At 41.1% G+C, this 12,832-nt stretch overlaps 1 protein-coding gene across 1 annotated transcript in view; it reads left to right on the top strand.

Moving 5' to 3' along the window:
* The first annotated feature begins 454 nt into the window (after positions 1-454).
* The window catches only part of LOC107091210 (T-box transcription factor TBX4-like), a 33,712-nt gene continuing 21,334 nt past the window's right edge, over positions 455-12,832 (top strand). The window contains exons 1-4 of the mRNA XM_015385003.1: positions 455-617; positions 3,880-4,043; positions 4,165-4,259; positions 10,579-10,698. Of these exons, the coding sequence (XP_015240489.1) occupies positions 3,882-4,043; positions 4,165-4,259; positions 10,579-10,698 (377 nt within the window). The 5' untranslated portion in view covers positions 455-617; positions 3,880-3,881. The remainder of the gene's footprint in view (positions 618-3,879; positions 4,044-4,164; positions 4,260-10,578; positions 10,699-12,832) is intronic.

Here is a 12,832-nt window from a genome sequence, read left to right on the forward strand (position 1 = left end):
TGGTGGTTCAGGTGGTGATGGTGGTTCAGGTGGTGCTGATGGTTTGGGTGGTGTTGGTGGTTCGGGTGGTGGTTCAGGTGGTGCTGATGGTTTGGGTGGTGTTGGTGCTTCGGGTGGTGCTGGTAGTTCGGGTGGTGCTGGTGGTTTGGGTGCTGCTGATGGTTTGGGTGGTGCTGGTGGTTGGTTGGTGCTGGTGGTTTGGGTGGTGCTGATGGTTTGGGTGGTGCTGATGGTTTGGGTGGTGCTGGTGGTTTGGGTGGTGTTGGTGGTTGGTTGGTGCTGGTGGTGCTGGTGGCTCCTTCAGCGGGTGGATGCTGAATTAGACCCTCCGAGGAAACTGGACCAATCAGTCACACAGCGGCCTATAGCAGACCCCCTCTCCCACTGCGCATGCGCAGAGCGCAGATGGGCTCCAGAGAATCTGAGCGGCTCCAAACAGAACCAGCAGCCACCCGCTACAGACCGCAGCTTTGGGAGCCGGTCCGCGCGCTGCGGCTGAGTGAAAGGGAGACAGACCTTCACCATCATCACCATCATCATCATCACCATCATCTTCATCACCACCATCATCATCAGCAGCAGCAGCAGAGCGCGGGGATGAGAGGTGACCGCATCAGGTAGGAGCGGCGGATCCAGTCAGGCGGTGAAGATCCGGAGCTTTTATCGGTCCGCTGATGGGAGGCTGCAGGAAAAACTCTTTAGATTTACGGTTTAATCCCGAATTAGGCTGATAGATTTAAATTGAACAGATTAATTTTCTATCAGAAAGTTTGATGTGTTGCAGGAACGTCTTTTAGAAGAAGATCATAAAAAAATATGAACTAAAACACTAAAAGTCTAAAATAAAACAAAACTCTTTTTTTTTTTTTTTTTATTCTGGTAAAAATAGCCAGATTTTCCCTCCATAAATAATTTCTGGGAAATGTTCAGTTTAAATCCCAGGAGCAGTTTTATATTTTCCTACATTCTGATTCTTTCTGCTTGGAGATGAAAGGCCTCCGTCCCATCACCCTAATCTGTCTCCATAGATAATCTATCAGGTTCAAAGAGCGACTTTAGGCCGCAAAAAAAAACTCCACGTCAGGCTGAGTGAGGAGGCAGATCTAAGAAAACTAGATCCGCAATAAATCTCAATGATTTTGCGCGTAAATTGTTTGAATTTTATTGAATTGTTGCTTTTCATCCTTTTCCTGCTTTTCTCTTCGATTTTATTTTTAAAATAGCCTAAGGGTGGTTTTTTCCTCTGACGTTAATTGTTGTTTTTAGAAACCACTAATAATAATTATAATAATAATAATGATGATGATGATAATGATAATAAAACATAGATTAAATAATATTAAATAATTTAAATTATACTATAAAAACAATAACAATGTCTTTTTTAATAAATGTTTCCCTTAAACACTAACATTTAATATATTTTTATGTTATTTAAAAATTAGTTAAATAGTTAAAGTTATTACTTTATTTTTAAATATAAATGTTCATGCTAACTCCTGAGTCTGATAAATCTAGCAGGTCATCAGGAAGCGCAAAGATTTTTAATGATTTTATTTCTTTGACCTTTCTTTGTTTTCAGGCCTGGAAGCTGCTGGCTGCAGAGTTTAATGCAGCAGAGCAGATATTTGGTCAAATGATTCATGCAGATATTGCAGCTATTATCAGTCGTTAGCAGGGAATATTTAGAGTAGAACAGAAATGTCATGTTTAATTTCCTTAGAGAGGAATTTCAGGTGTATTAGCAGCAGAGTGGAAGGCGTTTGGAAGCATAGAGCAGAAATATCAAAACAGAAATGAAGATGAATAGACTGTAAATGATTCAAGCATTTTTCACCACAGAGTTTTATAACGTTGCTCCTTCACCGAGTGCTTTCTCCTGATGAGAGTTTTCCAGATTTATAAGACATGTTTTGCTATGCAGACGCTGCTATGCAGACGCTGCTATGCAGGCGCTGCTATGCAGACGCTGCTGCTGCTGCTGCGTCGTCTTCTTCTCCACTGTGATGTTTTCAAAGCATCCAGCTTTAAAGCAAACACTTCACTGCAGCAGCAGAAGGAAAAGTCCAGACCACTTGATGGATTTTACACCCATTTCAATGAACCTGCTGCGTTCTGAACACAGAGAAATTAGGTTTTTATATGTTCTTAGTGTAGTAGTATAGCATTGCTTGCAGCAAGTTGTTCACAGGGATATTTAGTGACAGAGGAAAGTTGAGTTCTCACTGCTGGGTTACGCTGGATCAGTGAAAGGCCCAGATTCTCAGCCGGGCTGTTGCTGTGTCAGTCCTTATCTTTATTAGCTTTCACAAATGTCTCCATTAGTTTACACTGGGTGCTTTGTGTCCCACTTCCTTAGCTTGGAGGGGCTGCTCTCGTTTACAGGTCTGCTGCACCAACAGTCGGCCTGAGGAATAAACAGCAGCAGGGATCCAACATGAACAGACTCTCTGCAGTTGTTGCTCAAAACACGCTGCAAACCAGAGATGTTTGCTGGGGTTTTATTTGACAGATAATCTGTTATATTTATGATGGTCAGAGACCTGCAAAAAAAGCATGCAGCAGCTACAACATATTATCTAATTTTGATCTACACTGAAAAAAATAATGCAACCCTTTTTGGCATTTTGTTAATCATATTTAATTACTTGAACACAAATATTTCATATTAGCAGTGTAGTAAATAAAACAATTGTGTTAAAGTAACTAAATATGATTAAGAAAATGCAAAAAGTGGTTGCACTATTTAACTCATTGTGATGCAAACACAGAAGAAGCCCTCAGAGAAAAGCTTGTTTTTCTGCAGGAGCTGCCTGACACCTTCCAGGCCCTGATTGGAGCTTCCAGCTGCAGCAGGAGAGCCGAGAGGAATGAAGAAGCATGAGGATCAGTCTACCTTTTACTGCCAGCTGAAGCTCCACTCCACTAATGTTTAGAAAGACCTATGTGAACCAGATCTGAAGTGGCAGATCTAAAGGAACGCTCTCTATAAAGCTCTCTGAAGGCCGTCTCACACGGTGGGATTTCAGTCTGCAGAGAAACCGACCAATTTGAGCTGTTTTTGGTGATAATCTGACTTTAAACCGACTGATTGTGAAACTCGTTTAGGTGTAAATAAGGATTATGCATCCTTTAAAAATATAACTGATTATTTTAAATAATGGAGCCATTTAAATTATAATTTTATAATTTTATTTTTTCCTTTTTAGGAAAGATATTAAATATTATATTTTTAAATATGAATATTTGAAATAAAATGGAATAAAATAGAATAATGCGATTGTATTTTTGGTAATATGTAAAAGTTAGAGGTTTTAATTTAATGTGAAAAATGGAGAAAATTGTCCCAGGGTTAATTAATTATATCAAAAATACATTTTTAGATAATTTAGGTTAAAACTGTTAAAATTGTTAGAACAATTTGATTTTAAATTAAATTAATTAACTATATTTATAGTTTCTTTTCATAAATAATAAATAATTAATTTACTTAATAAAAAAAGATGGCAAATGACACTGTAAATTTTCTTTGTTTTTTTTCTTTTTGAATTTAAACATAACAAAAGCAACACAACCAGACTTTCTATGAACTGATATAATATCTGAGATGATAAAAAGTATAAAACAAATGAGGTCAAAATCACAGCGTAGTGGAATTTTAGAGGCTGCCAGTCACCAAACTTTTCACAAACATTGAATGTATTTACATTAAATCCACATCTATTGAGTGTGTGTGTGTGAGAAGAGAAAACAGGCGGCGGGTTTATTTTCAGGAAGGAGATTCTTTTTGGAAAGTTTGGGGTCGGCTGCACGGTGACCCCTGCGGTGACCTCTGAGCACTGATAAATCTGACAGCTGAGTATTTGTGTAATGCTGCAGAGATGCTGCAGGAGAAGGCTTCAGCTGTGACGGATGATCCTGTGAGCCGGGTCCGGCCCGCCGGGGAGACGGATCTTTTTCCAGACCGGTCACAGCTTGGCCCGTCCACAGCTCCCAGCGCTCCCAGTGCTCCCAGCGCTCCCACCTCCTCTGGCCCAGACCAGGTACAGATAGAGGCTGATAGAAAAGAGCAATAATCAGCACTAATTTCTCTTGATATTCCAGGTAGTGGTGGTGCAGACATGCAGACATGCAGACGGTTTGAACTGTTCTGCTCTCTTCCAGAACATCGAGAACATTAAGGTGGTCCTTCATGAGAGGGAGCTGTGGAAGAGGTTCCATGAGGCTGGGACGGAGATGATCATCACCAAAGCTGGAAGGTCGGTAGAGTTCTCTAAAGTTCACCGCTCCGCCGTGATGCGACTCATAGACATTCAGGAGATCTGTGTTATCTTTGCTTTATCGCGGCTGACATTTTATCATTTTATTAAAAAGGATTGTCCAGATGTTAGAGTTGATCTACCTCCAGGACATTTCACAGCGCAGTGCGACCTTGTAAAGTAAGATGAAGCTAAAGCTGGAGGTGCAGCAGATTTAGAGACAGAGCAGCTCAGAGCTGAAGCTGCAGCATCACAGCTAGCTGCTCATTTTTCAGGCCAAAGAAACTATTCCTGAAGGCTTTGGAGCTTAAGGTCCAGGATTTATGAACCCCGAACAGCAGAACGGTTCACTTCTAAACCCTTCGCTGAGAGAAATGAATTTCTCTCCACATCAACAGAAACTGGCTGAATGCTTTATGTGCTGAAAGCCGCTCCCATTCTTCAACATCTGTGGAAAACGGAGGGGAAATGATAGCAAGTGGGTGATGAGAAGGAGACCCCTCTGCAGGCAGTGCCGTGGACAGCTAAAATGAACGGAGAAGACTTTTATCTTTCAAGAAGAGACAGAACGTTTCTGCCACATACCTAATTGAAACCACAAATGACTGCTGGCCTTGTTGGATTTAATGCGGCCTCAGGATTACGCAGTGAAGCCTTTGGACATTAACCAGAGAAGGAGAATACTGGAATGGACCTCTGCCTCTCATCCCTCACTAGATGATTTTTATTGTTTTTCTTTTTTCCCAGTAAAAGGTCACCGCATTTTTTCCTTAATGCTTCATAACTAGAGGAGATAGCCTTTCGCTTCCCTCGCTGATAAAGTGGTTTCTGAAGACTTAAAGCCATTTGGGAACTCCTTGGAGACGCGGCGCTGGGCTGGGAGGCCTGCTGGGTTTACCTGCTCCCAGTCTGGAGCCAGACGGGCTCCAACCAGCCGGGTCCTTCAGCTGGTTCTGAAAGTTCTCACAGAAAATCAGATTTTTACCTTCAAGCATGTTTGGATTAGTGAGGTTCTGGGTAGAACCTGGACCTGTCAGCTCAGGTCCTGGTGTTATATAGACAGACTGGACTGAATGTGCTGCAGCTAACTGGACCCTACAGGATTAGATTATAATCCACAGAAATATGCTGAACTACATGTTGGACCTGAAACTATAAAAAGAAGCAGGAAGGTGACGCCTGGTTCTCCTGCTGTTGTTTTAAAAGGGCCGTTCAATAAGTGATGCCTCTAATCCACTTCCAGCTGTTGCTTGTGCAACTATTTATATCTCTATAAATGAAGCGGTAAATTACAGCTCTGTGCTGAATGGGCTTTCTGATTTACAGGCGTTTTGACCTGAGTCAGGTCTGAAATGTTGAGTTTTGAGCAGTCATATGATGGGCATCATGTGGCCTTTTCATCAAAGTCTCCGCTGGTGTGCAGATAACTGCTCGACACTCAGACTTGAACCAGTTTAAAAAGCTGTAAACTGGAAACACCATTAGTTCATTTATTACTTCATCTACAGAGATAGACCAATGGGGAGTTATGGCCTAGTGGTTAGAGCAGTGCTCTGCACTCTGAGAAGGCTGCAAGTACCCGGTTCAATCCCCACAGTCGCACTCTGGGTCCCTGAGCAAGACCCTTAACTAGGGATGCACGATATAATGGGCCCCCTATTGGCCTTAAAACTGAATATCGGACATCGGCCCCCCCACCGATATTTAACCCGATATTTGATCAGCTTCTGAGTTTCTAAAGTCTAAAAAAAAATAATAATAATACTTCTTCTTCCTCAAAAACTTCTTTTTTACAGACTCAAAAACTTCTAAAGACGAGGGAAAAAATATTGATCCATTAAAATATCCCAATATCTTCATATGCTGATATATTGCCATTTAAAAACACCATATCAATCTCTTTTACTAATGAAATATTGCTATATGTCATCGTTATGCTACGAAATCCCCCGAAAATTCACCAAATGTTGCCATATTTTTATATGTTGATATATTGACGCGGTATCGATCTATTTTACTAACAAAATCTCACAAGAATTTGCAAAATATCACGAGAGTTTGTAACAGAACGATGAAATTTCACCAGATTTTGAAAGTAAAATAGATCGATACCGCGTTTTTAAAAATCTATTTGATATCAGCATATGAAAATATATTTGAGTTTATTATTTTTCAAAGTGTCAGAAATGGATAACAAAACTGCTATTTTCAATGACTACTTATTTTTGTCCAGCTTTAACATCGGTATCGATATCGGTTATCGGCTACATGAGTTTTAAAATATCGGCATATCGGATATCGGCCAAAATCCCAACATCGTGCATCCCTACCCTTACCCCCGATGTGCCGCACAGTGGCAGCCCACTGCTCCCCATAGTGATGGTTAAGATGCAGATAGTGAGTTCCTCCACTGTGACATCAGGGATGGTCGATTATTGTTTCATTGCACATGCAAAATTTCAGCTAGATTAAACAATGTGAGGTGGTTCAGAGGCCAGGGGCGGCGCCAGGAATTTGAGGCCCCATGAAAGACATTGATATAGGCCCCCCCCCCAAAAAGAAAATGTATGCAACCTTTAAAACTGCTATCAAGATGCACTGAAGAGTATCATTCACATTTAAATTGTAAATTTAAATTAAAACCACAAAGGAAAATGATCAGAACACAAAAAAAGTTTAATATACATTAACCATAAACTGCATAAACTGCTGGTAGATAAAAAAAAAAAAAAAACTTGGATGGTCAAATTATTTTTGACTGTATTTTCTTTACTTTGTTTCACTGCTGAAAAATGTGGGAGAACACAAACATTTATTTATTTAACTGCTGGATTTGGACATTGGGCCCTATGCATCTTCCTAACCCCCCCCCCCCCAATACGGCGCCCCTGTTAGAGGCATTACTTATTGAACGGCCCTCCTCATTATTCTGAGCAGAACGACAGTTTGTTGCTTTTCTTTCTGATTCTGTGACTATAAATGAAATCCCAACCAAGCTGCTCCTACTTGTAAAGCATAGTTTGGCATTAGGTGTAGAAGCTTGAAACGCTCCAACATGTCTGCTGGGAACCACAGAGTTCAGGACCAGCTGGACTCAGTAATGGATTGATTTTCTCAGTGAGGAAAGGTGAATTTTAAGGAATGTTTGAAAAAAGGGTCAGTTTTAGACACTAATAGGACGATAAATGGATTTATAGGGTGCCGCCTGACGGACATGGAGATCAGAGTCAAAGACAGTTCTGGTTGCAGATCTCTATGAAGTGTGAAGAGGCGAGGTGGTGGGAGAGGAAGGACAGATGCAGGCCGTTTCTAAAACACCAAACAGAACCGGGTCCAGGTCGTGTTATGATGAGCGTCACCGTTCAGCCAGAATCCTCCGTCTTCAAAGCCCCCGGCGCGGCGCTTCCCTCACGCTGCGTCTGTGTACACAGCCGTCAAAGGGCAGCAGGTTGATGAGGGAAATGCGGCGCCCTCAGAAGGCCTGAGTACTGCGTTTTCCATCGTTTAAACACCCCCCCACTCCCCAAACGCTTTCACCCCCCCTTCCTGGTGCTTCTTTGATCTGACTGTGGCGCTGGAGCTTCCCAGAGAAGGAATGGATCTCTGGACGGCCGACACATGTTGATGGAAACAGCTGGCCGGGCCGCAGACACACACACCCTGACACTGATATCACACATGGACACTCTGACTGCCATTTCTCATCCTCTCCTGAAGCTCATTTAGTCACACGGCCTCATGGTCGGCTGTGGACCCGGACTGAGCCGTGTCTCAGTAGACCGGCTTCCTCACTGGAAGAAATCAATATCTCAATAAGTCATTTTATCTTAAAATAAGTGCATTTGTTCTTGGATTGAGGAAGTAATAGAAACATTTTACCAATGGAACAAGACAATTCACATTTAAAATAAGAAAACACACTGAGTTGTCTTATTTTAAGGGCATATTATCTAATTGTCTTATTTTAAGAGTAAAAATACTCATTCAATTGGCAAACTGTCTCATTTACCTGCTTAAAATAAGGATAAACACTTAATTTAAGACATTTTACTTAATTCTAGATAGTTTTTCCAGTGCAGCTTCCTCACGGGAAAAAATCTATATCTCAACACTGCAAAAAATGTAAATCTAAATAAGTCATTTTTTCTTAAAATAAGTGCATTTTATCCTGATTTGAGGAGATAAATGAGAGACTTTGCCAGTGGAACAAGACAATTTACATTTGAAATAAGAAAAATCAATAGCATTGTTTTATTTCAAGTGCATATTATCTAATTATCTTATTTTAAGTGTAAAAATACTCATCCCATTGGCAAACTATCTTATTTACCTACTCAAATGAAGTGTAAATACACTTGATTTAAGAAATTTTTACTTAATTTCAGATTGTTTTTGCAGTGAATGGGTCTTTTTTTTTCAATAAGTGCATTTTTTCTTGAATTAAGGAAGTAATAGAAACATTTTGCCAATGGAACAAGACAATTCACATTTAAAATAAGAAAACAAGGAATTGTCTTGTGCACATTATCTAATTATCTTATTTTAACAGTAAAGCTACTCATTCCATTAGCAGATCATCTTCTTTAGCTCCTCAAATTAAGGCTAAATACATTTCATTTAAGAAATGTTATTTCTCGATGGTTTTTTGCAGTGCTGTTAAAGCGCCTGCAGCTGGGATCGCCCAGACCTGCTGGGAACCATTAAGCTCCTCTGCAATTGACTCTGCAAACAAAAAATTTGGTGTATTTCCCTTTAATTTAAGCAGGTAAATAAGATGATTTGCCGACAAAATTTATATTTATACTCTTAAAATAACATAATTAGATAATATGCACTTGAAATAAGTATATACATTTTTTTTTATGTAAATTGTCTTGTTCCATTGGCAAAGTGTCTCACTTACCTCCTCAACTGAAGACAAAAAATTAACTTATTTTAAGAAAAATTGTCTTGTTTAGATTCCAATTTTTTGCGGCGTAAAGGAAATAATTTTAGAGAAAGTCGTCCCTGATGATTCCCTCTGCAGAACGGACCTAGGATGCTTCTATGGGAGATGGTAGGGAGGATGAGGATGATGAGGAGGGCCAATTTTAGCCCAGCAGACATGAAAGCTTCACTGACATGTTGGGGTCCGAGGATCTGCCTGATGAAAATCACTTAAATCACCTTTAAACACAGATATGTTCTCCCCATCCAGGGCCCACATGTCCTGACTCAGGCCTCCGTCTGCTCTGGGTGGGGTAAGCGGGGTATGAGACGAGCAGAGGTCTGTTTTGAATGTTCCCCTCAGATTAAGCTGTCTTTCAGCGAGGATGATAGCAGATCTGATCCGTCCCTCTGATTGGATTTGAAGCCTCAGAGAGATTTAAATTACCTGCGCTCAATCCCTCCGTCTAACGTGAGAGAATATTTACAGTAACATGATCAGCGATACCAGTCTTTGAAGATCAACCACTGCACCAATCAGAGGAGAAGGCATGAAGCCGGGTCCTGTTGCTTTCCCAGCCGCTCTGACGGTGCAGCTCTATGTTTGAACGAGGACCCGGGGATAAACTGCAGGCCTGACTTCTTGAGCAACGAGGAGCCAGCTGTTTAAATTGTCCGAGCTGAGCAGCCATTAAAAACCACTTAGGGTTTTATAAGAAGGCCGACGGCTGCAGATGGAAAGAAAATGGTTTTGGTTTCTGAGAAAAGGGCCACCAAATGTAGCTTCCTTTGTGTTTTACAGCCCAGCCTGCTGCTCTGAAGCAGTTAATGGAAAAGATCCCAGAATTCCCGGGAAGTTTTTGAAAAGCACTTCGAGTTGAAGGGAAATTAAACTGGTTTTGATTTGTTTTTACAAATAGAAATCTGAAAAAGATGCCTTGTGAATTTGTTCTCAGCAGCTGAAAGGCTCTGATCAGGTCGGCTCCATTCTGACCCCTAAACTTCATCCTTCCAGAGAACTTCCTCCCTGGCCTGCTGGATCTGCTCCTTGCTCTGCAAACAGCTGTTTGTTGTCTAAATGTTCTCTGAAGCAGAGCCGCTGGCTGTAGGTGTGAGTTCCTGTGTGCGTGGTCGTCTGAGTGGCCCCTGGATGCTGCGGTGTCTGGTCCACAGTCTCCTGCAAGGCCTGACCGGCTGATCAGTGGAACAAAGGATCAGATACATGCAGAAGTATTAAAATGGGACCATAGAAATATAAATGAACTATAAGCTGATATAGAATAGAGGTACGGAGCAGATGATGGGGATGGAGCAGTTTGAACGGCTGAAGTCGGATCCTTTAGGAGAGGCTCATCCTGCGCCTCATTGTTTGCTTTGTCCTTTTCTTCAACAGGAGGATGTTTCCCAGCTACAAGGCCAAAGTGAGCGGGATGAACCCCAAGACCAAATACATCCTCCTCATCGATGTGGTCCCAGCTGATGACCACCGCTACAAATTCAGTGAAAACAAGTGGTAAGAGACGCAAAGCAAACCCTCCCAGCAAACACTGATCAGCTCATCTGGTCTCACAGCTACAGATTAAAGCAGCAGTAAAAACACATCAGAATCATCATTTAATATCAGAAAATAGCGCTTTATACAATCAACATGTTGTTTTTTAACAAATGATTTCCGGTTTTAAAATGCTTAAAAAGACGGACAGAAAGCTCAGTTTGCTGCCTTACTGTCAAACATGCATCTGTTTTAATCCCAAATGTTGCAGATTATAATGATTTTATAGTTCCCTGAAAAAACAACGCCAACCCTAAAACAGTGTATTTCCTAAAATTCCATAAAGCAAATATTTCTCTTTTTCTGTGGATCATTTAATCAAACCTGGAGCCGCTAACATCCCTGATTAGCTCATCTTTATGTTTCAGACAGGTTGCTTTACACGATAAAAAAGATGATTACAGCAGGGAGTGGAACCAGCAACCCACCAACTACAGGGCAACACCCCCCACCCCCCCATCCCTCCTCAGATCTCAGTTTTCTTGGTGCTGTTGTTAAATAAACATCCGCATCCTGTCTCATGAAAAACACATTTTTCTCTGTTCTAAATTCAGTTTTTCTGAAATGAAACAGAAAATTAAACAGATTTCAGAATTTTGCTCGTTCCTTTTAAACAAAATGATAAAAATTATTTGTGTTTCAATGTAATAATAATATTAATAATCAAACGTTATTGATCTCACATCGGATACATTTACCTCTGCATTTAACCCCTCCCCTTTGAGGGCAGTGGGCTGCCATTGTGCGGCGCCCTGGGAGCAGTGTGAGGTTAAGGGTCTTGCTCTGGGACCCAGAGTGGCAGTCTGTGGGAGTGGGGATCGAACTCAGAACCTCTGGGGGTAGAATGAAATGCTCCAACCACTAGGCCTCCACTCCTTGAAAATATTTGTATTCTAAAACAAAATCCCAACAACAACTTGTTTTTTTTCTTAAACATTCTCTAAATACAAATGAAATGAGAAAAAGATCCAGTGATCCTAATTATTGGGATGAGCAGGAGCAGGAAAAGGGAAACATGTTTCACCAGCAGAAGAATGAAACAGGCTGTTGATGCTTAGCGTGTCTGATGGTCTGCAGTCGACGCGGCTGGAAGGAGGCGTGGCCACAATGACAGATGGGATGGAGCACATGTCAGCATATTTGGAGAAATGAAAGCAGTACAGACATTCAGTCCATCTGACCTATTTTTGGGATACACTCCTCGTCACACTGTGTTTTCTGGATGCATTTTCCAGTGCGGTTAGTGCAGCACCATTGTAGTGGTGCTGCAGAGGTGGGGGGTCATGAGGGCCCACCTGTCTGTGCAACAATCTACAGGTCAAATGGAAAAGATAACAAGAAGATAAACAATAATGAAGTTACAAACTGCAGGACAGATACGGAGCCTTTTTCCACAAAGGAGTGGAAATATTTTTGTTAATAAAACATTATAATTATATTATATATCATTATGGTAAAATGTTGCTGTCTGAGGACCACAGTTTATTCATCTATGGTGCAGAAAAGGCCCAACCTGCTGCTTTCACATCTTTGTTGTTATTCAAGTTTAACATCAAAAGTGAAAGTAAAGGACAGGTTATCGTTGTAGTTTAAACCTTTTTTTTTTAGAAAGTTTTCCTCCGTTTGGTTCCTCAAAGTCAGCAGTTTTTTATTTCTATTTCACAGGAACAGATACATTCATTTGCTTCATATAGCGTTCATACATGCCATGTGAGCAGTGCTGATAGCATCCAGTCTGTCTCCCCAGGTCTCCATGGCGATAGGCTTAGTCCTCGTCCAAATAGTGGGTCTAGGGATTCTATTTCTACCTAGTTAGTTCCCAGTTTTTAGCAGCAACAATCTGAGCGCTGAGTCTTTAAGGTCGGTCTGCACCAGTTTTACATTTAGAGGAGCGACTTTTTCACCAGTCTTCCCTGCAAAAACTCTGGAGCAGACTGGATGACTGGTGTCCATGAACATGACTCCTGCCGCAGATTATCTGCTGGATGCAGGTCTGGACTTTCAGTTCAATTTCAATTCTGTTTATTTCTATTGCGCCAATTCACATTATGTCACCTCAAAACAGTTTATCAAAGGAAAACCAGCTGATTGCATC

Source organism: Cyprinodon variegatus, unplaced genomic scaffold (genome assembly GCF_000732505.1).
Source record: "Cyprinodon variegatus isolate N-32 unplaced genomic scaffold, C_variegatus-1.0 Scaffold329, whole genome shotgun sequence".
Lineage (NCBI taxonomy): Eukaryota > Metazoa > Chordata > Actinopteri > Cyprinodontiformes > Cyprinodontidae > Cyprinodon > Cyprinodon variegatus.